Here is an 18285-nt window from a genome sequence, read left to right on the forward strand (position 1 = left end):
AGGAATCAAACAAACTGAAGTTTGTGCCATCTGAACCTGTTGAATGTCTTCCATCAGTTGAACACAATACATGTTCTCATTTGTTTGTTCCTAACAACTGCATCTAAGCTAAAGTTTCACTATAGCAATTAGTTTGGAATTTTTAAATTAAATATTTGTGCTAAAGGAATGCTCCATTGTTGATGGCTTGTACTGGAATTGTGTATTGGAATATATACGGGTAATAAGATGTTCCTGTTTTGGTTACTGTTGAACTATCAAACATAACTTTTAATGCTGATGCTACTGCTGAATGCCAATCGTGCATGTTTATTTTGTAAATTCTCAATTGTAGCATTCAGCTGCTGGTGGTAACTAAAGGTTGCTGATGAATTTCTGCTGCTGAGTGCTGTGATCTTGCCCTCCAGCTTTGCTCTGCAATCTTTGAAGCTGTATAAAAATGAATTGCTCATCTGTTTATACCTGGCTCTTGTTGAAACAATAGTCACCTTCAGATCGATCTGTGTAACAGTGACAGATTCCCTTTCTGAAAGATGCCAGTGGGGTTGCAGTTAGGTAGCTTTTGTGGGCACTTTTTCCTGGTTTAAACTTGTCAGTTCTGGAATTCTCTCCCTAAAAACTTCTGCGTTTCCCTCTTGTTCCTTTGATACGCTACTTAAAGCCACCTATTTGGATCAAGCTTTGGATTACCTGTGCCATAAGTCTTAATGTGGCTCTGATCAGGACTTGTTGGATAATTGCTCCTGTGATGTTTTACTACATTAAAGGTCTTAGAAATACAACTTGGTGTTGCAAAATTTATTGAGTTGCTCATTGCAGCATTCCTAGCCCTTGACTCTCTCTCATGACCACAGTACTTTTATGGCTAGTCCAGTTATGTCCGTGTTCAATGAAAGGAACATCCCTCAAACCCAAGGATGTTAATAATGTCGAATTAAATGACGGTAATGCCACAATGTCAAGGGGAGATTGTCATTGGCTGGCATTTGTGTGGCATGATGGTTATTTGCCATTGATCAACCTAAGTCTGAATGTTAATACCAGAGGGCTTGTCAATGATGGTAAAATCATGAGCAAAGGTCATTGCTTGAAGCAATGGAATGTGGTTTGGTCTAAGACAGTACCTTGAGGAATTCCTGCAGCAACATTTAGAGGTTCAGAAAACTGGTCTCCAGCAATCACAAACATCATCTTTTGTGCTAGGTATGATTCCATACAATGGAGAGTTATCCCCCAATTACTATTGACTTCACTTCTGTTGGCTGTTTGATGCCACACCCAGTCAAAACGCTGCCTTGATATCAAAGGCAGTTACTCTCAATTCACCTAGAACTCAGTTCTCTTGTCGGTTAGAATAAAGCAGAGTGGTCCTGGTAGAAGCTGAAAGAAGCATCGTTAAGGAGGTTATTACTGAGCAAGTGTTATTTAACAGCACTGTTGATGACTACTTCCATTGCGTCACTGATGGTTGAGACTAATATGGTGCTAATTAATTGGATTTATGCTACTTTTTGTGAGGAGGAGATGGGTGTGCATTTCTTAACATTTATTGCAGTTTATTGGAAAAACTTAGCCAGGACACCGTTAACATTGAAACACAAGCTGCAGGACTACAGACAGTTCTTTCCAGGAAGTAGCAGTTTTCCATGCCTTCAGCCAATCCTTGATGATACGTGAAGTGAATCAAATTGGCTGAAGTGATGCTGGGACCTCAGAAGGAGGTCAAGATGAATAATAGGGTGAACAGGAGCAGATAGACCTGTCGTGAAAGTAGCTAAGTCATTAAAGGAAGCAGGATAAGCACAGAGGTCTGTTGTTGGCATAAGTGCAACAAATCTTAATGTTAGAGAGTGTGGTGAATTTAACTTGAGGGTTACCACACCATTGGCTATTGCTGCGGGAGTTCCTCAGGGTAGTATAGTAGGCCCAACCACATTTATCATATTCAGCAATGATCTTCGTTCATGATTTCAGTATTTATTACCATCCATAAGCCCACAGATATTAACATTGAGGTTTTGGCTGATTATCACTTTGGAGATAGTGACCATAATTCGATTATGTTTACTTTAGTGATGGAAAGGTATATACCGCAGGGCATGAGTTACAGTTGAGGGAAAGGCAATTGCAGTGTGATTAGGCAACATTTAGGATGCATAGGATGGGGACGGAAACTGCAGGGGATGGGCACAATTGAAATGTGGAGCTTATTCAAGGACCAGCTACTGAAGAAGTTGAATATTTTGTCAAGAGGAAGAAGGCAGCTTATTTTAGGATGAGATGTGATTGCTCATTTAGAGCACTTGACAGTTACAGGCTAGCCAGGAAAGACCTGAAGAGAGAGCTGAGAAGAGCCAGGAGTGGATGTGAGAAGTCGTTAGTGGATAGGATCAAGGAAAACCTAAGGCATTCTATAGATACATCAGAAATAAAAGAATGACTAGAGTAAGATTAGAGCTGAAAATGTGTTGCTGGAAAAGTGCAGCAGGTCAGGCAGCATCCAAGGAACAGGAGAATCGACGTTTCGGGCATAAGCCCTTCTTCAGGAATGAGGAAAGTGTGTCCAGCAGGCTAAGATAAAAGGTAGGGAGGAGGGACTTGGGGGAGGGGCGTTGGAAATGTGATAGGCGGAAGGAGGTCAAGGTGAGGGTGATAGGCCAGAGTGGGGTGGGGGCGGAAAGGTCAGGAAAAAGATTGCAGGAAGGCAGTGCTGAGTTTGAGGGATTTGACTGAGACAAGGTGGGGGGAGGGGAAATGAGGAAACTGGAGAAACCGGCAGACAAGGGAGGCGCGGTAGTAGTTTGGCGCACCGACCTTTACACCGCTGAGGCTAAACGCCAGCTCGTGGATACCTCCTCCTACTGCCCCCTTGACCATGACCCCACCTCCCACCACCAAACCATCATCTCCCAGACCATCCAGAACCTCATCACCTCAGGGGATCTCCCATCCACCGCCTCCCACCTCATAGTCCCACAACCCCGCACCGCCGTTTCTAACTCCTGCCCAAAATCCACAAACCTGACTGCCCCGGCCGACCCATTGTCTCAGCCTGCTCCTGCCCCACCGAACTCATCTCTGCATACCTCGACACGGTCCTGTCCCCCTTAGTCCAAGAAATCCCCACCTACTTTCGGGACACCACCCATGCCCTCCACCTCCTCCATAATTTTCGCTTCCCCGGTCCCCAATGCCTTATCTTCACCATGGACACCCAGTCCCTGTACACCTCCATCCCCCATCATGAAGGACTCAAACTCAAAGCCCTTTGCTTCTTCCTTTCCCGCCGTACCAACCAGTACCCTTCAACTGACACCCTCCTTCGACTGATTGAACTGGTCCTCACCCTGAACAACTTCTCTTTCCAATCCTCCCACTTCCTCCAAACCAAAGGAGTAGCCATGGGCACCCACATGGGCCCCAGTTATGCCTACCTCTTCGTAGGATATGTGGAACAGTCCATCTTCTGCAGCTACACTGGCACCACCCCCCACCTTTTCCTCCGCTACATCGATGACTTATCGGCGCTGCCTCATGCTCCCACGAGGAGGTTGAACAGTTCATCCACTTTACCAACACCTTCCACCCCGACCTCAAATTCACCTGGACAGTCTCAGACTCCCCCCTCCCCTTCCTAGATCTTTCCATTTCTATCTCGGGCGACCGAATCAACACGGATATTTACTATAAAACGACCGACTCCCACAGCTACCTAGACTACACCTCTTCCCACCCTGCCCCCTGTAAAAACGCCATCCCATATTCCCAATTCCTTTGTCTCCGCCGCATCTGCTCCCAGGAGGACCACTTCCAATACCGTACAACCCAGATGGCCTCCTTCTTCAAACACCGCAATTTCCCCCCAGACGTGGTCAACGATGCTCTCCACCGCATCTCCTCCACTTCTCGCTCCTCCGCCCTTGAACCCTACCCGTCCAACTGCCACCAGGACAGAACCCCACTGGTCCTCACCTACCACCCCACCAACCTCCATATACAGCGTATCATCTGTCGTCATTTCCGCCACCTCCAAACAGACCTCACCACCAGGGATATATTTCCCTCCCCTCCCCTATCAGCATTCTGAAAAGACCACTCCCTCGTCAGGTCCACACCCCCCACCAACCCAACCTCCACTCCCGGCACCTTCCCCTGCAACCACAAGAAATGCAAACCGTGCGCCCACACCTCCCCCCTTACTTCCCTCCAAGGCCCCAAGGAATACTTCCATATCCGCCACAAATTCACCTGCACCTCCACACACACCATTTATTCCATCAGCTGCCTCCTCTATATTGGGGAGACAGGCTGCCTACTTGCGGAACGTTTCAGAGAACACCTCTGGGACACCCGGACCAACCAACCCAACCACCCCGTGGCTCAACACTTCAACGCCCCTCCCCCAAGTCCCTCCTCCCTACCTTTTATCTTAGACTGCTGGACACACTTTCCTCATTCCTGATTGAGGTGCATAAGGAGGAGGTGTTAGCAATTCTGGAAAGTATAAAAACAGATAAGTCCCCTGGGCCAGATGGGATTTATCCTAGGATTCTCAGTGAAGCCAGGGAGGAGATTGCTGAGTCTTTGGCTTTGATCTTTATGTCATCATTGTCTACAGAATAGTGCTAGAAGACTGGAGGATAGCAAATGTTGTTTCCTTGTTCAAGAAAGGGAGTAGAGACAACCATAGAAATTATAGATCTGTGAGCCTTATCTGGTTGTGGGTGAAGTGTTGGAAAGGGAAGAGATAGGATTTATAATCATCTAGAAATGAATAATTTGAGTCAACACAGTTTTGTGAAAGGTAAGTTGTGCCTCACAAACCTTACTGAGTTCTTTGAGAAGGTGACCAAACAGGTGGATGAGGGTAAAGTGGATGATGTATTTGGATTTCAATAAGGCTTTTGATAAGGTTCCTCACAGTAGGGTGGCGTGGTGGCTCAGTGGTTAGCACTGCTGCCTGACAGTGCCAGGGACCCAGGTTTGATTCCACCTTGAACGACTATTTGTGTGGAGTTTGCACATTCTCCCCGTGTCTGAGTGGGCTTCCTCCAGGGGGTCCAGTTTCTTCCCACAATCCAAAGATATGCAAGTTAGGTGAATTGGCCAAGCTAAATTGCCCCATAGTGTTCAAGGATATGTAGATTAGGTGCATTAGTCAGAGGAAATGTAGTGTAATGAGTCTGGGTGGGATACTCTTCAGAGGGATGGTATGGACTTGTTGAGCCAAAGGGCCTGTTTCCACACTGGAGGAATCCTAATTCTAATTCTAGGCTATTGCACAAAATACAGAGGCATGGGATTGAAGATAATTTAGCTGTTTGGATCAGAAATTGCTAGCTCAAAGAAAACAGAGGGTCGTGGTTGATGGGAAATATTCATGCTGGAATTCAGTTACTAGTGGGGTACTGCAAGGATCTGTTTTGGATCCACTGTTGTTAGTCATATTTGTAAATGACCTGAATGACGGCATAGAAGGATGAGTTAGTAAATTTGCAGATGACACTAAGGTTGGTAGAGTTGTGGATAGTGACGAAGGATGTTGTAGGTTACAGAGAGACATAGATAAGCTGCAGAGCTGGACTGAGAGATGGCAAATGGAGTTTAATGTGGAAAAGTGAGAGGTGATTCACTTTGGAAGGAGTAAAGGAATGCAGAGTACTGGGCTAATGGTAAGATTCTTGGTAGTATAGATGAGCAGAGAGACCTCTGTGTCCAGGTGCATAGATCTTTGAAAGTTGCCACCCAGGTTGATGGGTTTGTTAAGAAGGCATATGGTGTGTTAGTTTTTATTGGTAGAGAGACAGAGTTTCGGAACCATGAGATCATGCTGCAGCTGTACAAAACTGTGATGCGGCCACATTTGAGGTATTGCGTACAGTTCTGGTCACCACATTATAGGAAGGATGTGGAAGCTTTGGAAAGGGTTCAGATTTACTGGGATGTTGTCTGGTATGGAGGGAAGGTCTTCCAAGAAATGGCTGAGGGACTTGAGGCTGTTTTCATCAGAGAGGGGGAGGTTAAAAGGTGACTTAATTGAGACATATGAGACCATCAGAGGGTTAGATCAGGTTGGACAGTGAGAGCATTTTTCCTCGGATGGCAATGGCTAGCATGAGGGAATATAACTTTAAATTGAGGGGTGATAGATATAGGACAGATGTCAGAGGTAGTTTCTTTACTCAGAGTAGTAGGGGCGTGGAACGCACTGCCTGCAACAGTGGTAGTATTATTTTTGGGGGCAATCATAAAAGGATCAAGAACCAGAGGGCACAGTTATAAAGAAACGAAAGTTATTAAAGAAGCAAATGCAATTTGAGTAGAAAGTTCTCAAGTTTGTAATTAGAGTTTGGAATACGCTGTCGAGAAGTGTGGGCGGAGGCATTCAAGAGGGTATTGGATGATTATTTAAATAGAAACAATATGTAGGGTCAGAGGGAAATGGCAGAAGACTGGCGCGGGGTTGAAACGCGAAGAGCCGATGCAGACGCAGTGGGCGGAATAGCCTCCTCCTGCACCGCACTAACAATTCTGTGATTTATTTCCACCACCTTCGGCTGAAGGGCGCCTGATATACCCGGAACATTTTTAACTTGACAAGCCTGATAACTTCTGTACTGATTAGCAATATTATACTTTTGCCGCTGGAAGTTGAAGTTTCTTTTGGAAAGTTCATAGAATAATTTAAAATCGCAATTTGCCGTGAAGGCACAAGTTTATTCCGCCACTTTCTGCTGGAGGGCGCCTGACGTTTCCGGAACATTTTTAACTTGACAAGTCTTCCGGTCTGTCACGTTGTATGGCTCTTCCGTCTGAGTGGGCTCCCTTAGCAACCGGACCTAAACGGTATGTTTAACTTTTAATTTTTTAAATTAAAATTTTAATATTATGACTCGGGATTTGCTAAGAGGCTGATACATCAGTTGTTAATTTAACAATGGAGATCGTTTGTTTTTGCTAAGCAAAGGTACTGAAGAATATGGGCCAAAGTCCATGAGTTGGTATATGGTTCATGGTATATGGAGTTAAGCTATAGATCAGCCATGATCTCATTGAATGTCGGAACAGGCTCCACAGGCTGAATGGCTTTCTCTTGCCCTGTGTTCCTCAACGTTTTCTTTAAATGGTGATCATGTCAGAAGTGGGCATCCCGTCAAATCTCTTCCAGTCAAACTGATATCTTACCCGGCAAGTTTATTAAAATGTTGGAATTGCTTCTGCGGCCAGTTGTTGTATGTGCTACTGACAGGGTTGTGTTTTTTTTAATTAAAATGTATTTAAATAGAATAAAACGTATAAATTATTTATTTAGAATTGCATTGAAGTATTTAATGTAGAAAGATTCCAGCCCGATGCATCCAGTTGGTGCGCCGGTCGGATGGTCAGTATCGAAAGGGGGGGAAATGTTTGCTGTATGGCATGACCAGCTGTGTTAATGGCGGACGTCATATCCCAGAGTGCAGCGCGATGGTGAATCAGCCCTCTCGCTGTGGTGCATGCGCACACTTCATTCACAAACTGGCCTCCATCAGTATCTGCAGAAGAGAAACTCTGCAAGTCTTACTGAGTCTTCACCTCGGCAACCTCGCATCTCTCTCTCTTCTGGATCATGGTAAACCCAGGAAAGCTTTAAATCCTGCAACTACAAAAAAAACCTTCGTGTTCAATTACCTTTCATGTTCCTGACCCTCCTGGCCTTTGTCACATCTTCCTACTCTACTGCCTTCTGAGACCTCAGCACTTGACCAGTTCTGAATTCTTATGCAACCCTAATTTTTTAATTGCTCTGAGATTGGCTACTGTATCGAGAAAAGAACAGAAGTAAACCTTTCAGTCCCTCCATACTTCTCTACCATTCAATAAGATCATGGCTAATCTTTGTTTCAAATTTCATGTTCTGATCTACTCCCAATAACTTTTGATTCCCCTGTGTAACAAGAATCTATCCAACTCTGTCTTAAAAATCTTCAATAACCTGACCTCCATCAACCTCTGAGATAGAAAGTTTCAAAGTCACACAACCTTCTGTGATAAAAACAATTCTCCTCAGTTCTGCCCTGAAAGGGCAACCCCTAATGTTAAAACAGTGCCCCTGAAGTTTGGACTGACCTACAAGAGGAAACATCCTTTCTTCGTCCCCCTTGTAAATACCATTCACGATCTTATACATTTCAATTAAATTGACCCTTACACAGAAAGTGGGAGGAGTTTGGAACACACTGCCGGGGTAGTGGTGGAGGCAGATACATAGGGGCATTTAATTGACTTTTAGATAAGTACATAAATATGCAAGGAATGGAAGGATATGGACCAAGGACAGGCAGAAGGCAATAATTTAACTTCGTGTCATGTTCAGCTGAAGGGCAAGTAGGGAGACCAAAACTGCACACTGTATTCAAGATGTGATTTCATCAATGCCCTGCAATTTCAACTGTCTGGCTCCTGTAAAGAAAAAGAGCAGAAATAGTTCATGTTGCTGTTCAAACCTGCTCCACCATTCAATAAGATCGTGGTTGATCAGGTTGTGGTCTAAGCACAACCTGCTGTCTAACCTCCATAACACTTGACTCCCTTGATTATTGAAACCTATCTAACTCAACCTTGGATAAATTTCAAGACCAGCCTTCTGTTCCTGCTGAAGAAGAGAATTCCACAGTCCATCAAATGTCTGAGAGAAAATATTTCTCCTCATCTCTGTCTTAAGAGGGAGACATCTTATTTGTAACATTATGCTAAAAACTAGGGGACATAATTTAAGAATCTCCTTCTTAAATCTCTCCACCTCTTTCCTCTTTTAAGATGTTTATTTAAAATGATCTCTGACCAATCAGATTTTGATTGCCTGTCAGAGTCAAATTTTGTTTTCCTCCTGTGAAGTGCCTGGAGTGACTTCAGTGTGTGAAAGGTGCTCTATAAGTCCAAGTTGTTGTTGGTTTGACCTCTCTGGTCAGATACCAAGGTGTCCTTGCTTGCAGTGGAGTGTGCACAGAGGCTAGGTTTGGATGTGATGCCATATGAGATCAACAATCTCCTTGCCATCAAAGCTTGTGAGTTTCACTGACCATTACACATAGACATATTAGCCAGGGATCAAGATGGACCAAGGTTCTCAAGCACACACAAGAAATAGGGGCAGAAAGGCACCATTCAGCCCCTTGACCTTGCTTCACCATTGACAAAATCATGGATGAGCTGATTTGGCCTCAACAACACATTACTGTCTACCATACCACCAGCCCTCCTCACTACGCATATCCCTTGACTCTCCTGTCTATCAAAGTGAGGCACAGTGGTTAGCACTGCTGCCTCACAGCGCCAAAGACCTGGGTTCAATTCCCACCTCAGGCGACATGAATGTGTGGAGTTTGCACATTCTCCCTGTGCCTGCGTGGGTTTCCTCCGGGTGCTCCGGTTTCCTCCCACAGTCCAAAGATGTGCAGGCCAGGTGAATTGGCCATGCTAAATTGCCCGAAGTGTTAGGTGCAGGGGTAAATGTAGGGGAATGGGTCTGGGTCGGTGCGCTTCAGCGGGTCGGTGTGGACTTGTTGGGCCGAAGGGCCTGTTTCCACACTGTAAGTAATCTAATCTGAGCTAATCTAATCAAATCAATAATCTGTCTAACTCAGCATTGAACATATTCAATGACCTAGCCCCCACTATTCCTGAGAGAAGAGAATTCTGAACACAATGGCGAAAATCTGGAACTCTGTTTTGAGAAAGCTGCGAATGCTGGGGCTCCATTATGGCATTTATGACTGAAGTGGATTATAGCTCAGCCAGGATATTAAGAAAAATGGAGCAAATGTGGGTAAATAGATATAAGTTACAGATCAGCTATGATCCAATAAAATGTTTGAACAGACCTGAGGGGTTGAATGGCCTTCTCCTTGCCCAGACCTCTCCACCCCTCTCACCCACTCCAACCTCTCACCCTCGGAATGTGCAGCCCTCCACTCCCTCTGTTCCAACCCCAACCTCACCATCAAACCGGCAGACAAGGGAGGCGCGGTAGTAGTTTGGCGCACTGACCTTTACACCGCTGAGGCTAAACGCCAGCTTGCGGACACCTCCTCCTACTGCCCCCTTGACCATGACCCCACCTCCCACCACTAAACCATCATCTCCCAGACCATCCAGAACCTCATCACCTCAAGGGATCTCCCATCCACCGCCTCCCACCTCATAGTCCCACAACCCCGCACCGCCCGTTTCTACCTCCTGCCCAAAATCCACAAACCTGACTGCCCCGGCCGACCCATTGTCTCAGCCTGCTCCTGCCCCACCGAACTCATCGCTGCATACCTCGACACGGTCCTGTCCCCCTTAGTCCAAGAAATCCCCACCTACGTTCGGGACACCACCCACGCCCTCCATTTCCTCCATAATTTTCGCTTCCTAGGTCCCCAACGCCTTATCTTCACCATGGACATCCAGTCCCTGTACACCTCCATCCCCCATCATGAAGGACTTAAAGCCCTCCGCTTCTTCCTTTCCCGCCGTACCAACCAGTACCCTTCTACTGACACCTTCCTTCGTCTGACTGAACTGGTCCTCACCCTGAACAACTTCTCTTTCCAATCCTCCCACTTCCTCCAAACCAAAGGAGTAGCCATGGGTACCCTTCTGGGCCCCAGCTATGCCTGCCTCTTCATAGGATATGTGGAACAGTCCATCTTCTGCAGCTACACTGGCACCACGCCCCACCTTTTCCTCCGCTACATCGCTGACTGTATCGGCGTTGCCTCGTGCTCCCAAGAGGAGCTTGAACAGTTCATCCACTTTACCAATACCTTCCATCCCGACCTCAAATTCACCTGGACCGTCTCAGATTCCTCCCTCCCCTTCCTAGACCTTTCCATTTCTATCTCGGGTGACCGAATCGACACGGACATTTACTATAAACCAACCCACTCCCACAGCTACCTAGACTACACCTCCTCCCACCCTGCCCCCTGTAAAACCGCCATCCCATTCTCCCAATTCCTTCGTCTCCGCCGCATCTGCTCCCAGGAGGACCAGTTCCAAAACCGTACAACCCAGATGGCCTTCTTCTTCAAGGACCGCAATTTCCCGCCAGATGTAGTCGACGATGCCCTCCACCACATCTCTTCCACTTCCCGCTCCTCCGCCCTTGAGCCCCGCCCCTCCAACCGCCACCAGGACAGAACCCCACTTGTTCTCACCTACCACCCCACCAACCTCCATGTACAACGTATCATCCGCCGTCATTTCCGCCACCTCCAAACGGACCCCACCACCAGTGATATATTTCCCTCCCCTCCCCTATCAGCGTTCCAAAAAGACCACTCCCTCCGTGACTCCCTCGTCAGGTCCACACCCCCACCAACCCAACCTCCACTCCCGGCACCTTCCCCTGCAACCACAAGAAATGCAAAACTTGCGCCCACACCTCCCCCCCTACTTCCCTCCAAGGCCCCAAGGGACACTTCCATATCCGCCACAAATTCACCTGCACCTCCACACACATCATCTATTGCATCCGCTGCACCCGATGTGGCCTCCTCTATGTTGGGGAGATAGGCCGCCTACTTGCGGAACATTTCAGAGAACACCTCTGGGACACCCGGACCAACCAACCCAACCACCCCGTAGCCGAACACTTTAACTCCCCCTCCCACTCCACCAAGGACATGCAGGTCCTTGGACTCCTCCATCGCCAGACCATGGCAACACGACGGTTGGAGGAAGAGCACCTCAGCTTCTGCCTTGGAACCCTCCAACCACAAGGGATGAACTCCGATTTCTCCAGTTTCCTCATTTCCCCTCCCCCACCTTGTCTCAGTCAAATCCTTCGAACTCAGCACCGCGTTCCTAACCTGCAATCATCTTCCTGACCTCTCCGCCCCCACCCCACTCCGGCCTATCACCCTCACCTTGACCTCCCTCCACCTATCGCATTTCCAAAGCCCCTCCCCCAAGTCCCTCCTCCCTATCTTTTATATTAGCCTGCTGGACACATTTTCCTCATTCCTGAAGAAGGGCTTATGCCCGAAACGTCGATTCTCCTGTTCCTTGGATGCTGCCTGACCTGCCGCGCTTTTCCAGCAACACATTTTCAGCTCTGATCTCCAGCATCTGCAGCCCTCATTTTCTCCTCAATTTCTGGCTCTGTCAGTGAAAGACTGCATAGTGAGTGCAGTTGGAATTGGCAGATTATCTTGTTTCAAGTACTGACACTAGCTGTCAGCTGCACCTGATGCTGCTTTGAGCTGAAGGTTTGCAGCCAGAAGGGGTTTCAGTGCTAACAAGCACGGCAATTCAATTGGATTCCAAACCTGAACGATCCCAGACAGGACAAATTCCCAGCCAGCTGGAGAGTAAAGGTTGACAGACTACTCTGTGAATATTCTTATCACTATTCAGGGTAAGGACCTGACATGCCTCTTTATCTTGCAACTTGGATCCTCATTATTTTAATATTGCTTGTGTCTTCTACTATGAAGGGAGTGACAATGTATTTGTTTATTGGCTCAAGTTTCTTATGAACCCTTTGCGGTACAATAATGTTATATAGTTGATATTAGTGTTTTAGATTTTCATATTTCAGCACTTCAAGGATTTGTAGCATAGTGACTGAAACTGAATCAAATTCAAGAACACCGCAAAGCAACATTTCTGTTCTTCCTCAAAATGGAATAATTTATTTCAGTACAAAATATTTTCTTGGTCCCTTTTAATGCCTCTTATTTGAGCAGATGGAGGTTGGGGAAGCTTTATTCTTGGCTAGGGCTGAATGTGGGGGAACAGGGGTGAAATATTTGGATGTTAATGTAAAGGCAGGGTTCCCATGAAAGAAATGAAAAAAATCTTTTCACTGACATTTTTTTTGCTGCCAGGATACCAGGATTTAAAGCAGATTCACACCTAACCAAAGGCAATCTGAGCTTCTTAGTATCCATTGTCGGCTCAGTGGGGTCATGATCCACAGTTTAGCAAATGTGGTATGATATCCTTTTGAGAGGCCTGAGCTCAATGCTTCACCGAATAGACAGACCCTCCGACAATGCAGCACTCCCTCAGAACTGGCCCTCCGACAGTGCAGCACTCCCTTAATACTGGCCCTCCAACAGTGCAGCACCTCCTCATTTCTGACGAACCGACAGTGCAGCACTCCCTCAGTACTGGCCCTCCGACAGTGCAGCACCTCCTCATTTCTGACGAACCGACAGTGCAGCACTCCCTCAGTACTGGCCCTCCAACAGTGCAGCACCTCCTCATTTCTGACCAACCGACAGTGCAGCACTCCCTCAGTACTGTCCATTCCTCCCCCCCCCCCCGTTAGACTGTTGAATGGACCTCTTTAATTTCAAATCTAATGTTGATCATGCTTTTGTGCACATCTTGTTTAGCTGTAACCTTGAATGCCTCGCTCTGACTAAACACCCTATGATCTGTATATCCTTGTATGTTATGATCTATCTGTACTGCTCACAAAACAAAACTTTTCACTGTACTGAGGTACATGTGACAACAATCAAACCAAATCAACAATGAAGCAGTCCCTCAGTACTGACCTTGGGACAGACTACCTTGATCTTTACCTATGAGTGACCGGTTGGTGTAGTACAGTGTTAGTGTCCCTATCTCTGAACCAAAAGGTCCAGATTCAAGTCCCATTTTCTTGAGAGGTATGTCATAACACATAGCATCATAAAAGTTTTACACTATACAGACAGTTTGGCTAATTCTGTCTGTTGTAGTCAATAACATCTATCTATTCAAATCACAATTTCTAGCAGTTAGCCCATAGTCCTGTATGATATGGTGTTTCAAGTGCATATCTGATTACTTCTTAAATGTCTTGAGGGTTCCTGCCTCTAGTCCCCTTATATGCAGCAAGTTACAGATAACATGTTGGGTGAAAAGATATTTCCTCAAATCCCCTCTAAATCTCCTGCTCCCTACCTTAAAACGGAGCAGTGTGGTTACTGACCCCTTGATGAGGGTAAAACATCCTCCCTATCTAAGCCCCTCATAACTCTGTATGCCACAATCAAGTCACCCCACCTTCTCCACTCTCAAGGATAGTGACATCAGCCTAGCTAATCTCTGTTCATAGTTGAATTGTTCCAGGCCAGGCCACATCCTGGTGAATCTCTACTACACTCCCTCCAATACAATCACATCCTTCCTGTAGTGTGGTGACCAGAAGTGCACACAGAAATCCAGCTGTGTCCTAACATTATACGGTATACAGCTCCATCATAACTCCTTCCTCAGTGCCTTAACCAATAAAGGCAAGTATCCCCATACCTTCTTAACCACTTTATCTACTAGTCCTGCTGCCTTCAAGAATCCATGGATATACACACCGACTTCCCTCTGTAGCCCATATTCTACGTTCTAAACAGAACCGCTTTCACATATGCAATATACACAGGAATGGCTGCTTTGCGACCTAGGGGGCGAGAGTTCCACTGACGGAGCAGCAACAGATACCTTGAGCAGAAAATGGTTTCAGGAGTAATTGCTGCAGGATGTTGAGTTTCCGCAGAGATTAATAACACTTCATGTATCCTGCCTCTCTCAGCTAAGATGTGGCTTCCTGTTCTGGCTGCAGTCCTAGTGCCCGTCTGCACTGCTCTAGCGAACCGATATCACCACCGGCTGATCCGCTTCTACCGTCACCGATTCCTGGGCTGGTTGAGGACCTGTTTGACCGGGATCTCCCCGGAAGAACGGGCATTCCGTTATGTTTTGACCAACTCGACGCACGGGAAGCCCGAGAGTGTACTAAACACATTGGACGAGTGGTGTGGCAAATACGAGTGTGTGACCAGCACCGGGCCAGAAAAAGGTGGAGTCCACTCACTTATTCACTGTATCAAAACCTCCCGACTATCCTAGAGGATGAAAGGGTCATAAAAGCTATTCAGGACATCCAGCCCATCCTATCCCAAAACAATTCCACTGCCTCACACTGTCCTTATAGCCTTGTATTAATCCCACTGCCATGTAGCTCTATATCAATTCCAAAATTTATTCCACTACCTCACATTCTTCCCAAACTAATCCCACTGCCCCACACTGTCCACAAAGCCTTGTATCAAATCCAAACTAATCTCATTGTCACATAGCCCTACATAAATTCTAAAATTGATCCCACTGCTCCACACCCTCCCTGTAGCCTCGTATCTGTACCAAACTAATTCCATTGCCCTATAGCCATGCATCAATTCCATAATTAATGAAACTGCCCTATTCTCCCCTTAGCCATGTGTCAATCCCAAAACTAATCCTACCCTCTCCCCATGGATCTATATGAATCATTAAATTAATCCCACACTCTCCCTATAGTTTTGTATCAATCCCAAAAACTAATCCTACTGCACTCTCCCTGTGAATCACAAAACTAATCCCACTCCCATCCACAAGACCTGTATTAATTCTAAAACTAATTCCACTACCCGACTGTCTCTCCATAGTTTTGTATCTTCCTCTGCCTCATATTTATTCCACTTTCCCGCATAAAGATGGCCACAGTTATAAAGTGCATAAAAAATCAGCTGATGTGTGCACTGCAAACTGCCAGGTACAGAAATATAACACAAACCAGTTTCAGTGATGCAGACTGAGGAATAAATATTGGACAAGGTCAGATCAGGGAATGCTGTTCTCCACAAAACAATCACAAACTAAAACCACAACTGTCTTCTTAGATTATCATCTGAATTGAAGGTCAGCACTTCTAACAGTGCAGCACTCCCTCTGTACTGCACAGGGATGTCAATCTCCAGAGCTCAGAGCCTCTGAAGTGGCACTGGAACATTCATCTACTGGGGCAGAAGGTTGTAAGTGTGTGTCATCCACTTAAAAAAAACATGCAAAGTGAGTTTAATTGAGTAGCTCTTTCAAAATGCCAGCACAGACATGATGGGCCAAAGAGCTTCCTTCTGGCCTGTGGAAAACTGATCACGGGCTGCTGTTTGTAACTGTTGATGTTTTGCAGGTCAGATCCTCGAATCAGTAGTACAGCGTACTTGCCCAGTCAGGGCTCTTGAGCTGGGAACGAATTGTGGTTACTCTGCAATTCGCATTGCAAGGCACCTCAAACCCGAAGCGAAGCTGTACACTTTGGAGCAAGATCCCAAAACTGCTGAAGTGGCTGAGGAAATGATCCTGGTGGCAGGACTGAAACACTCGCAGGTAACTAAGGTTGTCCGTTACTAAAGTCCCAGTACTAGGTTTGGGGGGGAGGGTGCTATCACAAGCCCATACCCCTGTCCCATCTCATGGTTCTCATTGAAAGGGAACATTGGCAGGAGGCCATTCAGCCCAGTCAAGCCTGTTACACAGGAAATGGAAGAAGACATTCATTCATTCATTGTTCATTACACATGGGTCTTATTTGAACGGCATCAAACTTGCATTTCTGTCAGTGCAGCGTTCTCTCTCACTGCAGTGTCATACTCCGATCGCTGGAATGGGAATTGAACCCTTGCCTTCCTGATCGAAAGGCAAGTGCAATGTACTGAACCACAGAAACCAAGCACCTTGACAACTCTGGCTTCCCATCCAGTGGAACCTTTATAGCTGACAAGTGTTCATCTGTTCAAAGCCCCTCTCACTGAAATACATGGGGGGCTCATTGTACATTCAGTTCTGACAGATCTCTCATCTCCCCAGTTCCAAGTGGTTACTGGATCTCCTGCTGAGGTCATTCCTCGATTCAAGACATCACCCAGGGTGGAGACATTCGATTTTGTGTTTCTGAACCAGGGGCAGGGTGCAGACTATCTGAGGAACCTCTGTCTGCTGGAGAAGGAGGGGCTGCTGTCAAAAGGCTCAGTGATTCTGGCCAATAATGTAACTCATTCAGAGGCAGCTGGATTCCTCAGTTCGGTCCGTAGTGACCCTCACTATCGCACCGCATTCCACCCCTGCACTGCTCCTTATGAGAAGGACGTCGCTGATGGAATGGAAGAGTTAGTTTTCCTGAAGGACAATGGAGAAAGAAACTAAGTTGTACCTCACTCTCTCCCTGGAGTTGGGAGAAACGGTCAGTGTTTTTATTGAGTGGGTCTTCCTCATTTGGAGATGGCTTTCTTTGGTAAAATGAAAATTATAATCACAAATTCCAGCAGTGTAAAGTTATCCAATCAACAGACTCTAGTAAATCTCAAAATAAAAACCTTTGAAGTTCTTGCAAGTAGTTATCAGTGATAATATTCCTCAGTTTAAATGTATTGAAAATCAAAATAACACACTATTCAAGCATCAACAGAGAATGATGTGGAGGTGCCGGTGTTGGACTGGGGTGGACAAAGTTAAAAATCACACAACACCAGGTTATACCCTCCTCTAGCTTATCTCTCCACGCTTCAGGCTCTCTGCCTTTATTCCTGATGAAGGGCTTTTGCCCGAAACGTTGATTTCGAAGCTCCTCGGATGCTGCCTGAATTGCTGTGCTCTTCCAGCACCACTGATCCAGAATCTGGTTTCCAGCATCTGCAGTTATTGTTTTTAACACCAGGTTATAGTCCAACAGGCTTATTTGGAAGCACTAGCTTTCGGAGCACAGCTCCTTCATCATGTAGAGAACTAATACTTACAGTAACTTCACTGAGGTGGTGGTGGCATAATGTTAATGTCACTGGACTAGAAATTAAAAACCCCAGGCCAATGTTGCAAGGGTTTGAATCCCACACAAGGGTAAAATTTAAATTCAATGAAATCTGGAGTAAAGAATTGCCTTAATGGAGACAATGTGACCATAGCTGACTGTTGTAAAAGATCCATCTGATTCATGAACATCTTTCATAGAGGAATGTGCAGTGATTACCTGGTCTGATGACTCCAGACTGGTCTGACCACTCCAGACTGGTCTGACCACTCCAGACTGGTCTGACCACTCCAGACTGGTCTGACTCTCTGGGTAATTAGAGATGGGCAGTAAGTGCTCGCATCCTGTGGACAAATTTTTAGAAAACATCCTTCACCACTCAGCTTCTTCCAGGCAAACTGGATTCTGTCTTCATCCCAATACCTTCCTACTCACATTTCCATAACAACAGGACCAAAACAAGCAAGGCCCATTCTCAGTCTCAAGAATGGGTTTTTAAAAAACAAAAACTCTTTCCTAGGATGTGGGAGACACTGGCAAGTTCTGAAGAAAGGTCACCAGACCCAAAACATTAACTCTACTTTCTTTCCACAGACGCTATCAGACCTGCTGAGTTTCTCCAGCAATTTCTTTTTGTTTCTGCTGCTAGGACAACTGTTTTCAATTTGCATAACAATTTGGATTCATTAGGAATACAACTT

The 18285-nt window shown here is 46.0% G+C and overlaps 1 protein-coding gene across 2 annotated transcripts; it reads left to right on the top strand.

The window, feature by feature from the left end:
• Positions 1 to 6555: 6555 nt before the first annotated feature.
• LOC122556882 (transmembrane O-methyltransferase homolog) lies at positions 6556 to 17165 on the top strand. 2 transcript variants are annotated; one of them, XM_043704140.2, is made up of 4 exons: positions 6556 to 6846; positions 14552 to 14818; positions 15971 to 16167; positions 16648 to 17165. In XM_043704140.2, the coding sequence occupies exons 2-4, from the start codon at positions 14557 to 14559 to the stop codon at positions 16981 to 16983; spliced, it is 795 nt and encodes a 264-aa protein (XP_043560075.1). In that variant the 5' UTR covers positions 6556 to 6846; positions 14552 to 14556; the 3' UTR covers positions 16984 to 17165. The 2 variants fall into 2 exon arrangements, with proteins under 2 accessions (XP_043560075.1, XP_087851161.1); XM_087995035.1 differs by lacking the exon at positions 6556 to 6846 and adding an exon at positions 7524 to 7612.
• The last annotated feature ends 1120 nt before the right edge of the window (positions 17166 to 18285 follow it).

Source organism: Chiloscyllium plagiosum, unplaced genomic scaffold, assembly GCF_037043375.1.
Source record: "Chiloscyllium plagiosum isolate Xiang-an unplaced genomic scaffold, Cpla_swu_hap1 HiC_scaffold_16, whole genome shotgun sequence".
Taxonomy (NCBI): Eukaryota; Metazoa; Chordata; class Chondrichthyes; order Orectolobiformes; family Hemiscylliidae; genus Chiloscyllium; species Chiloscyllium plagiosum.